The sequence below is a fragment of the Centruroides vittatus genome, unplaced genomic scaffold (assembly GCF_030686945.1).
Source record: "Centruroides vittatus isolate TY-2023 unplaced genomic scaffold, ASM3068694v2 contig_1032, whole genome shotgun sequence".
Taxonomy (NCBI): Eukaryota; Metazoa; Arthropoda; class Arachnida; order Scorpiones; family Buthidae; genus Centruroides; species Centruroides vittatus.
In genome coordinates this window covers 73,172-93,397 of record NW_027120670.1, presented here as the reverse complement: position 1 = coordinate 93,397, position 20,226 = coordinate 73,172, and the positions used below count along the sequence as shown (strand labels likewise).

At 30.5% G+C, this 20,226-nt stretch overlaps 1 protein-coding gene across 2 annotated transcripts in view; it reads left to right on the top strand.

Moving 5' to 3' along the window:
• LOC136968073 (DNA-directed RNA polymerase III subunit RPC4-like) overlaps window positions 1-20,226 on the top strand; it is a 78,234-nt gene that overhangs the window by 17,098 nt on the left and 40,910 nt on the right. For both annotated transcript variants that reach the window (XM_067262047.1, XM_067262037.1), the window contains exon 3: window positions 10,981-11,085. In XM_067262047.1, coding sequence (XP_067118148.1) covers window positions 10,981-11,085 — 105 coding nt within the window. The remainder of the gene's footprint in view (window positions 1-10,980; window positions 11,086-20,226) is intronic.

The window sequence follows — 20,226 nt, the reverse complement described above, 5'->3', positions numbered from 1 at the left end:
AGTTTAAAAAGATCTTTTGCAATACAGTACATAATTACAATTATTGCTGCTTTTCTCTGATTGGTTATGAGTTTGGCTTGCATCTTCAAAGAAAGTCATGCATTAGATAGGTCTTTTGATGCTTTTTTTTCTATCAGTCTCAACATGTGGCTGAGAATATGTAATTATTATCAGTTATTACTATTAGTGCTTTTAAATGCTAAACGTTAATCATTTTAATTATTACTTGCTTAAAATTCAATAATTTAAATTCCTATTATTACTTTACTGTTGTTAAAGTTAGTAGCAAACAAACGTTACTGGATGAATTATATATTATTTAATAATAATAATTATTATTAATAAATTTTTAAATTATTTTAATGTGTCTTTTTAATGTTAGAGTTAATGAAATCAGATTTCTTGTATAATGGTACCTTGTACTTTGAATGACTCTAACTTTGAACACTTCAGAGTTTGAATGGAAAATTTGACAATTTGGACAATTTGAAAATTTGGGCAAAATTCATTTTGGACTTTGAATATGTGTGTAGTGAAAAAATGTGCTTGAGGCATAAACGTAATATGGCCATGTCATCTCTCTCTCTCTCACCTTCCATTTGTATATTTTTAGTGCTTTTTTTCCCTTTATTTTTAGTGGTCATATATACTGTATTATGTGTTATTTATCAATTTTTAACAATATCTTCCTGCAATTTTTCTTTGTTGACATCTTTTGGGTGCTCCATACATTTTTGTGTACTAGAGTTCAAAATTTCCTGAATGGATCTTTTTAAACCATATTTGATTTGAAGTTTAGGAGCATCTTTTCCATACACATTATAATTATTTTTACTGTTTGTACAGCATTATATCCTTTTCAAAAATCATAAAACATAATATACCTGATATGTTTTTTATTGGAAGACATTAAAATTTGATTTTATTCAAACAATATGTGAAGTAAAGAGTTTAAAGTAAGATTCTAAACAAAGGATAAAATTTCACATTATCTATAATATGTTAAATTTCACAACTGTTATAATTAAAAATTAAATCACATATCTATGTTAACCATGCCATGCCATGTTAAGATGCTAAAGTCCACAGTGACCAATAATTGCAGTTTTTATTTTATTATACAGTATTATGTATTTTATGGTTTTTGTGTTTTAATTTATTATAAAGGCATATAATTGTGTTATTTTTACCTTAAAGTATTATCATAAATTATGAAGCAGCCATCTATATATCTATTGTATTCTATTGGGTTGTTTGGAAAGTAATTTCGTTTTTTATTACTAGAGGAATTAGTTGTATTTTTATCAGCCAATTTCATTTTAAACCACATTTTCATTATATATTTTGACAGCTGACATTTTAAGGTTTATTTGTAAAAAATTTTGTTTGATTCTGTACAATTGTTTTTTTTTTCGGTGTCCTATGTCCCATCAGATATGGAAAATCAGAAGCATCATTTTTGGCATATTTTGCTTTTTTATTACCGAAAAATCAAAATGCTGTTTAAGCAAGAAAAAAATTGTGGTACATGTATGAAGAAGATGTGTTGAGAGAAAGACAGTGACAAAACTGATTCACAAAATTTCATTCTTGCAATTTCAATATTGAAGATGCACCACAGTTGAAGCCAATGAAAACAAAATAAAGGTACTGATTGAAGCAAACTGCCGAATAACAACACGTGAAATCACTAAGAGATTAAATTTGTTGAATTGAACCATTTATGATTACTTGAAACAAATTGGTTTCATTTCAAAGCTCGATATATGGATTCCACATGTTCTTAAAGAGAGATGCTCTCTTTGGTGGGATTTTAAGGAAATTTTGTTTTGAGCTTTCACCAGACAATTTAACAATCGATTCAAAAGTGTACTGCCATCGAGTAAACAAATTGAGTAATATCATCAAACAGAAAAGGCCAGAATTGATCAACAAAAAAAAAGGTGTAGTGTTTTACCATGATAATGCCAAATTTCACACAAGTTTGATAACTCATCAGAAACTGTTACAGCTTGAATAAGATGTACTACCACACCCACTATATTTGCCAGATTTGGAACTCTTGGATTATTACTTGTTCTGGTCTTTACAAAATTTTTTAAACAGTAAAACATTTACTTCAAATGAGGATGTCAAAAAACACTGATCAGTTTTTTGTAAGCAAAGATCAAAACTTTTATGAATGTGGAATCATGCCACTACCAGAAAGATGGCAACAGATATTTGATCAAAATGGTCAATATATAATTCAATAAAATATTTATATATTATAAGAAAATTGTTTTTCTTTCTCATTAAAAAAAACAAAATTACTTTCCGAACAACCGAATATTATGCCTCTGAGGTATCTAATAATACGATCTATTTTTATCATTCATAATTCAGCTAATTTAGGGTCTATACATTAACCCATGAAGATATCATCTGATTGTCTAAAAATTTTTATTACAAGTAAAATAATTATTAATTAAAACAAATTGAACAGTTCAATTACCCTATTATCACAGGTTAAATTAGTTAATGTATTGATTATAAAGTTTGCTGTATAGATGGATACATATTTTTAATATCTGGGCTTAACATTCTGTTGTTAGTATTAAATGTTGAATTTTTGAGGTTTCTATTGAATTTGTCTATATTTTTAATGCTATAATCAGAATTGTGATATTGATTTAATTTTTTCTTAAGGAATTTTTCAAGGTTGTATAAGATGTAAAATTTAATATCTACTAATGGTCTGTATGATTCTTGTAGTTTATGAGTTTTAACTTTAATATTGAGTGTAAGGATTCTTAAGTTGTAATCTAAAATATTGTTAAAACCATTTGTATTAATATTATTAGATTTTTTAAAAATCTTAAATGTCGGTACGACAATATTCACGCCAAAGACCGTATAAACGATGCAAAAAGTAAGTGAACTTTTTGCATCGTTTTACTCAGTGAACTTTTTGCATCGTTTAAAAATCTTAGTTATTTTTTCTAAGTTTTCACATATATGTGATGTAGGATCTTCATTTAGTTCAATATATTGATGTGGAGTGACTAAATTTAGTTTAATGTTTTCATATTTTTGTTTATCCATTATAACAATTTGTGTTGATTTATCAGTGGGGACAATAATTAATTGATTATCAGTTAAAAACTTTTTAAATTGTGTTATTTGGTTATTGAATTTAGCATAGTTAAGTTTATTTTTAATTTTGTTATTTATTATAATATTTTTAAGATGAATCCTCAATTGCTCTTTTTGATCGGTTTGTATTTTACTTAAAATGTATTCTAATGGATTTTAAAGAATTAAAAGCCACTAGCTTTTAATACTTGAATAAAGACTCAGAACAGAAAGACTTTTAAATATTATTACTCAAACACCTTATGCCTCCGAGAATTAGTAATTTATAATAGTTAAATTGCCTGAAGATGACCTGTTGAACAGGTGGGAAACATTTGTAATATAAATTACTAATTCTTGGAGACATAAGGTGTTTGAGTAATAACACTAGCTTTTAATTCTTTAAAATCCACAACAAAACCAGTAATGCAACATTTAACTTATAAATCTTCCTTAGAATAGTGTTTTCTTATGCAGAATGCTGCTCTAAAATGCACCAATGGGGTTTATGTTTAAATGGACTGCTCTACTATTCAGTGCTCTGTTAACAGAAGTCCTGCTAATGTGAAACATAGGAGAGAAAGTCTCTTAGATGTCAATTTTGACTTCATAAATATTAAATTACTATAAATAACATTAATAAATTTCAGGAGTCCATTTTTTAATCAGATATTACCAGGATGAAATGATTAAAGCCAAACAATTTCCTGGTTACATCAAGCTATATTAATGCTAATAGTGATGTAATTTGGCTTCATTCACTGACATTCATTTGGCTTTAATCTAAAAATCGAGTTTATAGATATTTATATTTTCAGGATTAAGTGTTTTTTGGGACTGTTTTTAAATTCATATAGAAGGTTCAAGCATATTGAACATGTGTAAAAAATTTACAATGGCTTTGGAATGCATAATTGAATGTATGTTTGAAAGTTGAAAATTTTGAGAGGATCTGAAAATGGAACAAAAAAGGATCTCAAAAAGTTTAATCCTTGTTATATCTGTTTAATATTTGGACTCCTAAAATTTGTTAGCAATGTTTATAGTAATTTAATTGGAAGAAAATCAGAAACTTGGGAGAGTGTTCTCATAAGTGAATTTCTCCCTTATCTGATGGTTTGTTAAGTGAAATCAATTGTATTTGATTACAACAAAAGTTAAAAGCACTTCTTTAAATAATTTGGTTAAAATGATATCAAAATTTACAAAATTAACGTGATATCAAAAAAACGTCAAGTTTACTTTCTTATTTAGTACAGATATCCCTTGCTTAATGCAGGATTTGATTAATTTGTGAAATTAATTATGGCAATCTTTATATATACAGCAAAAGTTTTAAATAATGCAGCTTTGCTAGTTGTCTTTACTTAACATAGATATCGTATTTGATTAATGTGAATTTGATATACATGATAGCATCAAGGGATTAATTAACCATGTTAATTAGGATACCTGTAATCTGTGATTTTACAAGGTTTAAAACATTGTTAAAAAATATTTAAAGTGATATAGCATTCCTTTACTGACAGGTGAGGTCAGAACCTACTAAAATTTTCTTTCTTTGAATTTTGACAAAATGAAAAAAACTCCATTGTTGTTAGTTTTTGGATGTTGATTTTAGTAATTTTTGTATTGTTGGCTATTCTGATGGATGGTGACAGTTTTTCATGTGCTAATATTTTAACATAAACATATCAACAGATAAAAATTTTTACTGCACTTGAGGCAATCTCTTATACAATCAGAACTCGTAAAAAGGAATAAAATTCCACAATTGTATCTAGATCTGTAGAGAGAGAAATATTACTGATACTAAGTCTGTTTCTGTTCTTTAAGTAGGGAGGAGTGCATTCAAAAGAAAGTAATGTCCATTTTATCTTTGTGGCAGTGACAAAGATGCCAGAACTGATTATGAGAATGTGCAAAAAACCATTTTGTAGGGTTTACACAAAAATTCTATGAGAAGTGCATGAACTCAACAGTATAATTTATAACTGAATAACACTTTGTTCATGAAACTATCATATTGAAAATGTCTCCAATATCTAAATGACATCAAAATATGCACTTTTCAAATTATTATTTATGTAACAATGCTAAATTTAGTTAAAATTTCAAAGTTTTAAATGTTTTAAAATGCATATAATAAGGAATGCTTACTGGAACTAAGAATCAGAATTAAATATATTCACACCTTTAACATGTCCAGCATAACGTTAATTTCCATAAAAACGTTTTTGATCCCTTTCAGAGATCTTCATCAGTTAAGGATTACCAAGAAACGAACAAAAAATTTGAATTTAAAAAGAATGAATATTTCAAAAATTGGTCGTGCATCTAACGGTGAAAAACGTAAATGCGTTCCTAATGACGTCACCACTAACGTGAAATTTAAACATCTAAAATAATTCTAGTTTCCGTATATAAATTACCCAATAGTAAAAACAATATTAGACAGGAATGAAGTGAAGCGGCTTCTGTGGAGACGTAAAATTACGTCATATTCGTTTTATAGAAAGACTTCCAGGCAGTTGATAAACTGTCAAGAGTCTCTATGATTGATGCACTGTTTGCTGAGATGCGCCTTGTGTATCTCCATTTTTTCTATGTGTTTCACCGCTTGTGCTGATTTGGTAGGTTTAATAATCTCCGCCTTGTCCCAATAAACCGTGACATTCTGCTCCTTGGCGAATGCAGCAAGTACCGTACTATCAATGTTTTTATTGACCGCATATTTATGTTCCTCGATCCTTTTTTTCAAATTCCTCATGGTAGCACCTACATAAACTAGGTTGGAGTTAAATCTATTATCTCTCAACGGTATCGAGTAAACTCCTGTGAGGGTATCATATCTATATCTTTCTTTATCATTTCTCCCTATAGACTGTGGGATTATGTCTATAAACTATGCGGATATTCCTTTTTCTGGCCACTTTCTTAGTAACTTGGTTTAAAAACGGTATGTAACTAAGGACAATCCTTTCTTTCTGCTCGTTCTCCTTTATACGTCGGTTGTGTGGCCGAAAGGTCTTAAGAAGGGTATCCACCGTTTGTCTTCTGTAACCATGTTGGAGCGCTATTTTGCGTATGTAATCTAACTCTCTGTACGTATCATATATGCTGGTACAGTGCATGTGAGCTCTCTTTATCCATGATTTAAAAGCCGTTAATTTTAGGTGTTGCGGGTCTGATGAATTCCTGGGAATGATGTAAGGTTGATAAGCTGGCTTGAGGTATACTTTCGTTACTATATGACCCTCTCTACATATAATCTCCAGGTCAAGGAAATTAACCTGTCGCTCACTTTCTTGTTCTAGCTTCAGTGTGAGGCCATAGGAGTTATCGTTGACCATGTTTATGAAACGGTTTATATTCTGCTTATTCTTCCACAAAATGAAGATGTCATCAACGTACCTTGCGTAAATCACTATATTTTCCTGGAAGTTAGGTAGGATGTAGTTTTCCAATTTACGTAGGACAAGCTCACAAATTAAAGGCGAAGTGGGGCTACCCATTGGTACTCCACGCTTCTGTAAGTATGTCTTTCCTTCAAAGCCAAAGAATGACGTATGAGAAATTAAATGAGCCAATTCTAATATGTCCTTATGATGTTTCGATGGATCTCGATGTTATTGAATAGAAAATTTCTCAGTTCACAGAAACAAGGCGGTAATTTAATGGATGGGTATAACGCTTTATAGTCTAGTACAGTCATGTATTCATTATCCATGAGAGCAATGTTCGCAAGTTTCTGGAGTAGTTGTATGGAGTTCTTAATTGAAAAAGGGGAATACGGTATTCTTTCATGCAAGAACTTAACTGGAAGGAGCACTGCAAGCAAGTGGTGGTAAGGATGTTGAAGACAAGAGGGACAAAAATTTGTTTTGTAATTAAAAAAAATATAACAAATGTATGCACTAAAAGGGATGGTAGGCCAAAAAGTTTGGGTAACACTGCTCTAAAACTTATTGTTAATTTATTCATTCTAAACTGAAGATGCCCAATTAATAAAAGAAAAATATTCCTATTGCTATTTTTTATTTACTATTTTTGAGCTAATTTACATTTGTATCATTGACATTGCTATTCTTATCTAATATAGCTGATGTTTCAACATTGTAGAAACTTAAAATTATCCGATAGGAAATTAAATTTGTTTAAATGTTGTAGAGGGACATTTTGATTATTGGAGATTATTTGAAACCAATCACCTTACGCTTTTTTGAGTTGTAATTTGAAAAAATTGTAAACCTATAAATTCCCACTGTCATCTGTCTGTCCTTAATCTTAAGAACAGAGTTAGATAGATGACAGTTGAGGCCAGATATGGAAACTGTAGGGACTGTTTGCCCTAATTAACTATACACAAACTTCTGATGCAAACTGGAAGTCACATTTTTTCAATTCAAAATTGTTTCCCTGAAAGGAATTAGATAAATGACTGGCTTGACTCTATTGCTAACAGGAAAAGTATGATTTACAGGAGCAAGCCACTACTAATTTGAAGAAAAGAGCATATATTTTAAATTAAATAAATTAAAAATATGATTAAAAATTGTAGCCTAGCATTGTGATGATATCACAATAAATGAGCTGTTGATTTTGAAAGTGGGGCAAATCTATTTTGTGAAAAAAAATGTTAAAGCTAATTCTTATTACAAATTGACATAAAATTTATGTTTTTAATCAATTCACAATAAATATCTTATAATATCAGTACAAATTTGTTACTAGTAATTTATATCATCAATGATATTTATTGTGAGTTGATTTTGAAAGTGAGGCAAGTCCACTTTGCTGTATATTCCCCAAGATTATTACAAATTAATACAAAAATGTTGCAAACATAATGCGTTTTTTGTACATGAAATGAAAAGTGAAGACTTCTATTCAACTAAACCTCTGGAGGAGGCAATTTTAAAGAACAAAAAATACTGATGGAGAAACTGTCAATTGGTTTAATATTTTCTTGATAAGATTTTCAAGAAATGTGCCAGATAAATTGTTTTATATAACATCAATAGAAAAAGATTCACAATTAAAAACTCTTGATTTATCACTAAAACAAGGTAGACCAAGTAGTTTCAGAAAAACAGTATTATCATCTTAAATGCAAAAACTGAAAGAAAAAATACTACTAAAGAAATATATAAAGATATGATGTATTTATTACACTATGTACTACTCATTCATCAAAATACTTTAAAAATCTGCACCATCTAAACTAAGAAATATAATTATATGCATGCAACTTATTACTGAATATTTTTTCTTATGTTATCCACTTTTACCTGTAAAATTAAATTTATTTTTTGTTTTATTGTAGCTTTTTGAAATATGAAATGTTGACATAAAATAAATAAGTAAATAAATAAAATATTCAATTTTTTGTTATTATAATTATATTTTATTCAAAGAAAATCAACATTTTCAACAAATCATTGCTTTTGAAAGTGAGACAAGTCCATTGGCGCATACCAAAACCATGATTTTTTTTACCTAACACTGATAACCATTATTACATATTAAATTTACATGAAATAAGACAACAAAAAATATAAAATAAGTCTATTACTGTTTACGAATATTTTTAAACCCATTCAAAACCCATTTTTAAACCCATGCAAACCATTAAACATCTAGCAATAACATAAAATGGACTTACCCCACTTTCAAAATCAATGGCTCAAATAATTGTTTGTTGTTTTAAGAATTTGTGTAAAGTTGTTTCTAATTTAGACAATTCTTTTAGCAATAAATAAATAAACAAAGCTTACTGGAATTGTTTCTATACAGTAAAATAACAACCTTTTTTTCGTTCCAGCAATATTTTAATTACGTAAAAACGTTTTCAACTGCTTTAAGCAGCCATCATCAGTTAAACAAACAGCAAAAAAGAACGTAGAATTATAAAATTATGAAAATAAGAACGAAGAGTTCTAAATTTACGAAAAATTAAATGAAATTCTATTGCGCTCGCGCAAATTGTCGGTAACACGCTTGCATGTTAATTCAAACGTAAAACAAAAAGGTAGTAACATATCTACCTAGGCATCGTAAAATATTATATTAAATATTTACATTAAATATAACGATAAACTAAAAGTGGCATTTTAATGATGTTCTGTCGCTTTAACAATGCTCCGTTAATTTAGGTTATGAAAGAAGGATTTCCAGGCTGACGCTAAAGTGTCCGCATCTCTATGGTTGATGCAGTTCGTGGTTAAATGAGCTCTGTGTATTTCCATTTTTTCAATGTGTTTAACAGCTTGTCTTGATCTTGCTGCCCTCACAATCGAGGCTTTATCCCAAAATACCGTTATCCCTTGCTCTTTCGCAAATGCTGCCAGTACCGTAGAATCAACATTCTTGTTCACTGACTGCTTATGCTCGTATACTCTCTGTTTTAGGCTCCTCATTGTAGCGCCGACATAACGAGATCAGTCCCAATTAGAGATTAATTGATTTAACACTGATCTAGTATATGTCGGCACTATGATGAGGAGCCTAAAACTGAGAGTATATGAACATACGCAGTTGGTGAACAAGAATGTTGATTCTACGGTACTGGCAGCATTTGCGAAAGAGCAAGGGATAACGGTATTTTGGGATAAAGCCTTGATTGTGAGGGCAGCAAGATCAAGACAAGCAGTTAAACACATTGAAAAAATGGAAATACACAGAGCTCATTTAACCACAAACTGCATCAACCATAGAGATGCAGACACTTTAGCGTCAGCCTGGAAATCCTTCTTTGATAACCTAAATTAACGGAGCATTGTTAAAGCGACAGAACATCATTAAAATGCCACTTTTAGTTTATCGTTATATTTAATGTAAATATTTAATATAATATTTTACGATGCCTAGGTAGATATGTTACTACCTTTTTGTTTTACGTTTGAATTAACATGCAAGCGTGTTACCGACAATTTGCGCGAGCGCAATAGAATTTCATTTAATTTTTCGTAAATTTAGAACTCTTCGTTCTTATTTTCATAATTTTATAATTCTACGTTCTTTTTTGCTGTATGTTTAACTGATGATGGCTGCTTAAAGCAGTTGAAAACGTTTTTACGTAATTAAAATATTGCTGGAACGAAAAAAAAAGGTTGTTATTTTACTGTATCTTTTAGCAATGTATAATTTATATAGACTTCTGAAACTGGATAAAATATTTTTCTGACTCTTTTAAAAAAACTATAAGAATCTTCTTGATTTCATTATGAAATTTTTTTTTTTCTTTCTTTTCTTTTTCCTCAGAATCTGAGAGATAATGTGCAATTTTTTAAACTTATGATTGATACGGCATAATAATAATAAAGTAAATGAGATATTCTAATTTTCTATTTGTTTTATAGTATTAAATAGATAATTTTAAATGTGCAAAATTTCAAATTTTTATTTGTAATTACAGTAGAGCATCGATTATCCGACTTAATTGGGGACTGGGGTTGGTCGGATAACTGAAAAGTCGGATAACCGAAAAGTATGAAAAAGTACATTATTAGTATAGTGTATTAGGCCTGGTTTAAATACTAGCCTCCCTTTCATGGTCGAGCCAGTGCTGCCAGCTAAAACATGCAAAAATTTAACAAAAATAATATTAAAGTAGCCAAGACATAACCAAATACTGTAGCGCCACATCACTAGCGGACATTTGAATTTGCCGACTAGAACGCGGTCGGTTAACCGATAAGTTGGTTAATCGGGGGTCGGATAATCGATGCTCTACTGTATGTATAAAAGTTTGAAAATTCACATGTTATTTCATAATGAAAGATATTAAAATTTGAGTGAGATAAATATGATGTTGAGAATTAAGAATATGAAATTAACTAGTTATGTGAATTTTCTTATTTTCAGATTACCATCACTCCGTGGCCCTCGTGATTTAACCCTTGGTGGTGCTGTTAAGAGAGTATTTGCACCAAATATTCCACAAAGAAGAGAAAGAAGTAAAGATAATGAGTAAGTTGTTTGTATTGTGCAGAAATTTTATAATCTTTTACTTACATCTGTGTTCGTTTGATCAAGAGAGAATTTTGTCTTCGTTTTCTAATATATATTATATTTATATATTGAATTTTTAAGACAATATTAAAATTTATTAATAAAATTTTTTTGTTATAAATTCTAATTAACAAGCTTAGTTTAAATTGAAAATTTTGCTTTAAAATATTCCGAAATATCAAACTTAAAAACGTTCTGTTAAAAACTGTTTGAACTGAAAAACAAATATATTATTTGTATTTAAAACAAAAATACAATGTCAAACATTTCAAGTTTATTCATCTATCGTCAGGACTCAAATAACAATATTTGAATTTTTCTTCTGTTGTGATTTCTGAAAGTAGGTAAATGAATTTAAAAAAATTTGACTGTTATTATTATTGTAATTGTTTTTGTTTTAGTTAATGTATATTTTAATAAATTGAAAAAGTTATTATTTTTATTCAAGTTCATTTACCTATCTTTAGGGTTTACAACAGAACAAACATGCAAATATTGTTATCTAAGCCCTGAAGGTGGGTAAATGAACTTAAAAACATCTCACTATTATTGTTTTTTGTTTTAACTAATACTTTTTTAATCAGTTAAAGCTATTTTTGGTTAAATTTTTTAAAATTTTATTTACATTTTAATCAGATAATAATAATAATAATAATAAATGTTGAAATAAAGAATGTTATAATCAGAACTCTACAAAGAGCTCCATATTTTTTAATTAAAGTAAAAAGCAAGTAAAGTTGATAGAATAATTTTTATACTTGAATTACTTAGAATATTTTGTTTCAAATATCCAATTTTAAAAATATTCATTTAACACTTAAAATTTTTGTGATAAGGATTGCATTAGAAGTCAAAGTATTGCTTTTATAAATACAGTGGTACCTTGGTACATTGAACTTCAACATTTTCTGGTGGATCAGCAAATCCATCAGATGTCACAGCCTCTAGAGGATCAGACCAATTACCACATCCAAGTATACTACAAGCTTGAACTTTTAAATATATCTTGCCTGGATTATGTTCGAGTACCTTGGTACTCGAACATAATCCGTTCCAGAAAGAGGTTCGAGTACCAATATGTTCGGACTCCAAATCATTTTTTCCCATTACAAATAATGTAAAATGGATTAATGCATTCCAATCCCCAGTTGATTCGCTAGTATTTTTTTATTGTTTCTTTATTTTTTAAAATAGTCGATATTGTCGACTTAGCCATAGAATATTGGACAGCAAGATCCGAAACACGCACTCCATTTTCGTGTTTAGCAATGATTTCTTTTTTCAGTTCGATTGTTGTTCTCACTGTTTTCCTTTTCACTTGACCACTTTCACTTTTATTCTTCTTGGGACCCATGTTTAAGGGCTAATAAATCAAAAGAAAAGGATGCTAATCCAAAAAATATAGCACAGCGTAAGTTAATGTGCATACGAAACAATGACTGTCTCGTAAAGACCAACAACTGCCATATTATCGGGCTAGCAAATGGCTATAGTAATATTAATAATTTAAGATAATTTGGTACTAGAGTTAGGCGTTAGGCGTCATCTCTTGCTAAATTTAATAATTAGAATTTTAATTAAATAATTTAAATAAATTTAGGTTTAACTGGACTGTCTCGTAACTGACGCCGCCGCTGTGGCGTCGGCGTGGCGTCGACTTGGCGGGCTTTCCCGTTCAAGTACCAAAATTTTGTTCGGGAACAGGGGCATTTTTTTTTCGAAACTTTTGGTTGAGTACCGATTTGTTCGGGCTCCGAAACGTTCGAGTACCGAGGTATGACTGTATTATATTAATGATGAAAATTTAAAGTTATGAAATTAATAATTACACTTTAATTGAGGTTGATATCGTTTACACTTTAAGTCCACATAAAAGAAATTTATTTACTTAATTATTAATATTAGTTTGAGAACTGAGTATCAGCATATTAGGGAATTGGAAATAGATTTGTGCATAAAACTATTTTTGTAGATAAATCTAATGACTTATATACTTATGTGTAGAATGTTTCATTTATTTATCCTTGAGTCAATTATAACAACTGGATGAATAAATCAACAAATTTGCATCTTCTTTCTGGCAATTTATTAGGTGAATGTTTCCAGTCTCTTGATAGGCCATCTTCAAGCTAAAATCATTTCTTGGGGACTATCTGATGTGAAATGGAAAAACTATTCTAATTCAACACATACGAATATATTCTTTTTCTGACAGACATTATTTAAAATGAAATTTATCTTCTTAAAATATTTGTAATTAGAAATGTAAAGTGCCTGAACAACATATCACACATTATTATAAGTTGTAAAGAACAATGTGGTACTCTAAAGAAATGTTTCACAGATTAAAATAGATGTGTAACCTTGTTTACCTTTATTTTACTAAACTAGGTTATTAAAACTATAAAACCATTACTAATGTACTAAAAAATAATTACTTATCATTAAAGAACATATTGTGTTGGAAATGTGTTTCTCCTAGCTCCACTTCAACAAGGATGTTAGGTTCTGGTAAAAGAAAATTCACTGAGTTTGGCATTAAAATAGTTCTGCACATTCGTTACATTAAAATCGTTCTTTTCACCTGAGGACAACGATTATAAACTCGTCGAATACTAAAGGAACTATTTTAATGCCGAACTCAGCAAATTTTCTTTTACCAGGAGCTATTTAAACCTTGGCGTGAGTTTTTAAATTTATTTTTGCACAAGGATGTTGCTTTAACAATGCAGCATCTTCCAATATCCATTTTCTAAAACACATTAGAAGGATGTTTAATTGTTAAAGTGTCTCTAACCCAAAACAAATTTTTGTTTGGGAAATTTTACTAATAAGAAAGCAATCCCATTAACCATCCTGTTTTATCCACCAGATCATTGGTTAATCATATATGATTTAGTACATTAGAAATTTTACTTTAAAAATAAAGTGAGAAAATTTAATCAGTCATGTATTGGTTAAGAGATGTTTGCTAATTGGTTATTGTTTTAAATTTTGCTTGAAGTGAATTAGAAAAAATTATTTAGAATATCTAGATAATTTTTTGTATGTTTTAACATTCTTTTTCTGACAGACATTTTGTAAATGGCAAAAACATTTGAAGTATTTCGTTTATTTTTTTGTAAACTTGACACCAAAGAATTACTAATTGTCTCTATATTATCTTAACTAAGACAATAATTAGCAAAAACAAATATATCAATGTGATTGGTCAAAAACAATTTTATGGACATTTATTCAGTTTCAAAATTGCCATATCTGTTGTTTTGTGTCCCTTTTACTTTTCTTTTTTTTCTATCATTGTATCGATGTGATGGATTGAAATTTTTCTAAGTAACCAATTAGTGATAAAGATAGCTATGTTTATTGGTTGAATATAACTGCCATGTAAGCTAATGGCACTACTATGTATTTGTTGCTGAACTTCCTGTTTAGTGATCAATCTAGCAAGTACCATTTCAGCAATAAAACTGAAATGACACCTGCTACAGAGCCACCAATAGAGTCATATAAACAGGCCCTAGAGTCTAGTGCTTAGACTATGTGAACAAACTCGAGCAGTTTTACTTAGAAAAGATACAAATGGTACAAAGCTAATGTGTTTATTTGCACTTCATCCAGTTGTATGAGCTGTTTATTTACAATGCTGACCCTGTTATGATAATTTATCTTTTGTTATAATGTGTTGTATTACTATTTTTGCATAGTATATGTATTATATACTCGTGTAGATCTGTGAGATTACTGAAGTATACAGGTTTGGTGAGAGGTAAGAGAATATAAAGGCCAACAAAAATAAGAGGAGAACCACACAATTCCTTGTTGTACAATACTAATATATTCCTTAAGAAAGCATCAAACATATTCACCTGAGTGGGCTACAATAAGGTTACAAGGGTAACAATAACAAAGAGATTGAATGGTTCTATAACTAAAACACACTAATTACTTATATGCTAGTCATTTACAATATTTACACAGGATCGTATTCACTTGAGGGCTATTTTCCCCCCTTTTTTTTACTCCAATCCAATAGCCTATATCTTTCACTATATATTAATTGATCTGCTCATGGGCCAATTGTTGAGCGCCAGTTTGTTGAAAATAAGTCTCTCTACACACACACTTCCTAGTCTATATTATATTTCAACACAGCAGTTGTCCCCCTTAGTCTTCATGACGTTGATGGAAATGGATTTCTCTCTCTCTCTCTCTCTCTCTCTCTCTCTCTCTCTCTCTATCTCTCTCTTTCTCTTCCTGCTCAAAACCATCACCCTTTTCAAAAGATGGCGGTAGCTCTTGCCTTCAATCTCTTCTCCAAGACTCCGTCCTTCCTGGCTTATGGAACGTCTCATACTCCAAGGAAAACCCGAAAAAGTTCCTCTCCCGTGTAGAAGAGCACCTTTTATACCACTTTCTACCTGAGATCACGTGATCCACAACATAACCCGGCTACGAGCCAATCACGACACATTGGCATGACATCCAAAATGCGATTCATGACAAAAGGCGTATAAAACGAAAAAAAACAAAACCTGATACACGATAATAATAATACAAAAGAGTAACTAATATAATACAAATAGTGTTGGAGCACTACACTCTTAAATAAAAATAATGCTGGCTATATTTTAGGGATGTTTCATTTAAAATAATTTTCACAAAACCTATCTTGGACAGACATCTTTCCATAATGAACAATCTTTTAATCTTGCAATTGTCTGTCATAGAAAGGATTTACTATATTTTAAGTTTATTCATAGCACAATGTAGAACGATTATGATACCAAAAGCCATTGTTATAATAGATGAACAGCTTGTTGGTTTCATTTATTCAGTATATTTGTAGAAAGCCAGATGATCAAATCAGAATTTATGGGATAGATGGAATGTCAGTTTCCACCATCTACAAGTGTGAAGGATCTGAGTGTTAGTTACAATGTATGTAAGCAAATATTTTACAGGATAAGATACAGTGCATGTCTTTAAATCCAACTCAGGCAAGAGGTGACTGTACAAAGTACTAAACATTTCTTTAAATTGTACTAATGTTTCACAGGAAGTTGTTTATTTTGCTATTATATTGTAATTATTTTTACCATTGTCATTACAAATGCACTAATAAAGTGGTACTCTATTCAATGCATCCTTCTTAGTAACTTTTTGTTGTTGAGAGTAAATCCAGTCTTTAGATATTTGATTTCAAAGATTTGGACTTGAATCTTGTTATATGCTAAATTTGAAATTTAATTATTAAATGAAATTAAGAATAAATTTGTTTTTATGTTTCCTTTACTTCAATTGATTTCATTATAGTTATAAAAAAGAAATAGAATGCATTCTTCTATTTTTCTAAATCAATGGTATCCAAACTATGCTCTGGCCAAATCCAGCTTGTGGCACACATTAATCTGGCCTGCAAACATATTTGATACATCACTAATAAATTATAGAAATAGGTCTACATTTTGTATAGACCAGCAGTTCCCAAAGTGTGTGCTGTGGCTTTTTCACAGGGGTGCTACGAAATGTTATAAAATTTTTATAATGTTAGAATTTAATGTACTGTACTTGTTAGAATTTGCCTTGGAAAAAATCTGCATTTAGTAATGGCACCGAGAATCAAAAAAGTTTGGGAACCACTGGTATAGACTATATTGAATATACAAAATATTTGTGGACTGCCTATGTTCAACTGATATGCAATTTGACCTGCCAGTCAGAAAATTTTTGGTACCACTGCTCTAAATAATCATTGTATAATTGTTCATATTGTGTAAAATATTTTTTCTAGTTTGGTATGTAAGTTTCATTAAGAATATTTAAGAATTGTAAGAATTTATGCCAAAATAAGTAATACAGTCCCATCCACATAAGTCAACACCCCAAGGGGAAGGAAATGAAAATCTGTTGAGTTATCCGATATGACGACTAAAGCGAAGTTGAAAAAAACCATAATAGCGAGGTTGAGGCCAAAGTTTTAAACGCGAAAACATGTACGTTGGACGTTCAGCGCTGCTTTCTTGTAAGCCTAGAAATTTGACAATGGCGTTTGGAAAGTCAGTGGAATTATGCTCCACACTCCAAACGCCATTGTTAAACTTCTAGGCTTGCAGAAAAGCGGCACTGAACATCCAATGTACATGTTTTCGCATTTAAAACTTTGGCCTCAACCTCACTAATACTACAATTAGGAAAATACAGTAGTGCAATGTACAGTACCTCTCTGACCATCCATCACTGGCACTAAAGTTGGTTTCTACTCCAAGTACCTCAGCAATTTCCATCGCCTTTTGTTTCAGTATCGGTCCTGAAACAGGAAGATTCAACAAACGAATTTGCTTTAGCCAACGTACAAGAGCATCTTTGACATCTTTGTACGGTGACTTTCTCTGGTGTTTTCGAGACAGCCACAACAAAAACCAAGAAAAAGTTTCTTAAATTCCTCTTTTTTCTTCAGAATTCCCACCAATGTTGTGTTTGGAAGGTTTTTTTTTTTTTTTTGTATTGCAAATTCGGTTTACGAAGTTTTATTATATTCAATTTCAGACACAAGTTTGTGTTTTTCCTTCAGCTTAAGCATTATTAGCTTTCAGACACTCATTTCTAACAGAAATGTGAAACACGTGCTACAAATAACGCTTGACTTGAGAAAATGCAAAATCAGATTCTGCTGTGATGTTCATATGGATTGTATATTTTCTTTTTGTTTATCTGTTATTATTTTATATATAAAAATACATAAAATGTTAAGGCCTTTTTATTAATATGTATATACAGTAGACTCCCCTATAACATGGGTTCATATAACAGATTTGTATAACATGGCGAAAAAATTGTGATCATATTTCTATAACATGCTAAAAGAGACTCGTATAACACGGTAAAATGTCATTGCCGACTTGTGTTGCGACAGGATTGGTTGAATCTGGACCAGTAGCGTATATTGTACAAACTGTTGAGTTTAAATGAGCTTTGGACCTACTAAAAAAACATTTATTATTCAATGGCCATAAAAATTATATTTTTATTAATGATGTCTCCAAAGTTAAGTTATTTTTCTGCGAAAAATTCGCTGATCAGGAAACACGCGTCCGCCATTCAATAAGCTGCTCCGCGACGAAAACAAGCTTAAGCAATGGCGTCGTCAAATGGTGCACACTTGGTAAGTAATCCTACAATTTTTTGTTTATAGCATAGTTTATATGGATTATTCCCAAAAAATTATACGTGATTTGGAAATGTTGAGTCAAATTAGTCTAGAATTGATTAATTTTATGGAAGAAAACCTTTCAAACAGCCATACCCCCTAAACTGCACAAGTGCCGGGCTGTGATTGGCTCATGTATTTAAGTGACTCATACAACACGGAACGTATCTACCATGTTATAGGGGGTCTACTGTATTAGTAAATAAGTCGACTCCCCTCCTGAAAAAAATGAGTTTACACCGCACTGTGAGGTGTGAACTCAGTTTTTTTCAGGAGGGGAGTCGACTTATCAGACGTCTAAACGAGTGTGGGACACCAAAAGTATGTTGATTTATCCAGTGGTGATGAGTTAAACAGTGTCGAGTAAACCGGAGTTTTTTAACATTAATGCTTATGTAAGTCGGCCGGGAGCACAGAAAACTGACTAGTTAACCGATGGTGTCGAGTTATACCTATGACGACTTATGCAGACTCAACTGTCTATCAAGTTTAGAAACATGTGCTAGCCAATCAGGGCCCCTAGTCTCAAGTTTTTCGTGTTGTACTCGAATTGACGTCATTGAACTCACTCATGTTACTATGACTAACATAATTGGTAGTGTGAGAATCTAAATTTAGAATTAATTTATTTTATAAAATTATAAAGTTTGATGTAATATTTTATCACAAAATTATACATTTTCCCATTTATTTGAGAGAAAAACAAGGAAATACAGTTGCCTTTCCCACCAGTTTACTTCCTTTAGAAAAGTTTATTGCATTCTATGACTAAAGTTTGATCTAACTTCATCTTGGTCAGATGACAAAAAGTTCAGCTCCTGATTGGAGAATATTTTCGGTGTAAAAGGTTAATACATGCCAAATTCTGTACGGATTAACCATATAGTGTTGGTGTGTCGAATTTATATTATGCCTGATCTCTTTTGGTTCCCATACTTCCACCTAACATATTAATTAACATATCATACTACAGTCCAAGCCTTGGATGAATGTATATCATCCCATAATAAGAAAGGCTTATATTAACCATATAGAGGTATTATATATACAGTCAAACCTGTTTTTATGCGCTCTTTTTATGTGCGATTTTTATTTGTGCGATTTTTTTAATGCGAATTTTTAATTTGTGCGGTATAGTTGGCGACTAGTCTCGTGCGATTCGTCATGTCTCACGTTGACTTATTATAGCTAAATAAACTTATTATAGCATAAATGCACTTATTATAGTAATATTATTGCATGAATATGCAAAAAATGAAATAATTTACTTTTTAAGTCAACAAAACACCACCTGGACAAAAATATGTAAAACAGACGATAGACCAGACGATGCAGTCAAGTGCTGACATCTGTTGTCAATAAATTCTATTTCGTACGGTTTTGAGTTATTTTCTATGTGAGACTTTTTTTATGCGGTCCCTGTTGACCGCATAAAAAAATATTTTTTAATTGTGTCGCGAAAACTATTATTTAGAGCCATTCGTGAAGTTTCGTGAGATTTTTTTTTATGCGTTTTTTTTAATGCGGTCCCTATCCCCCGCATAAAAACAGGTTTGACTGTATATTATTATTAAATATTATTGTTATCTCTCTCATCTAGGGTTATTTTTAAGGTGTTTTTAGCTTATTTAGTTTTTGTTTATACTTAAGTCAATTTCTTTGTATAATATACAGACATATTAAATTTTATTTGTTTTGTTACTCAATTGTCTATTCCTACCATTGACACCTGTTGACTTACCCACGATTCTCCCCACTCATTGATAATTAGTCCTCTTTTTTAGATTTATTTTATAACTCTTATCGCAAGTTAGGACGCATCATTCCTATCCTAACTGGTGTCAGGTCCTGATAATTACAAGGATTTCTCAATCCTTGTTATAAACATA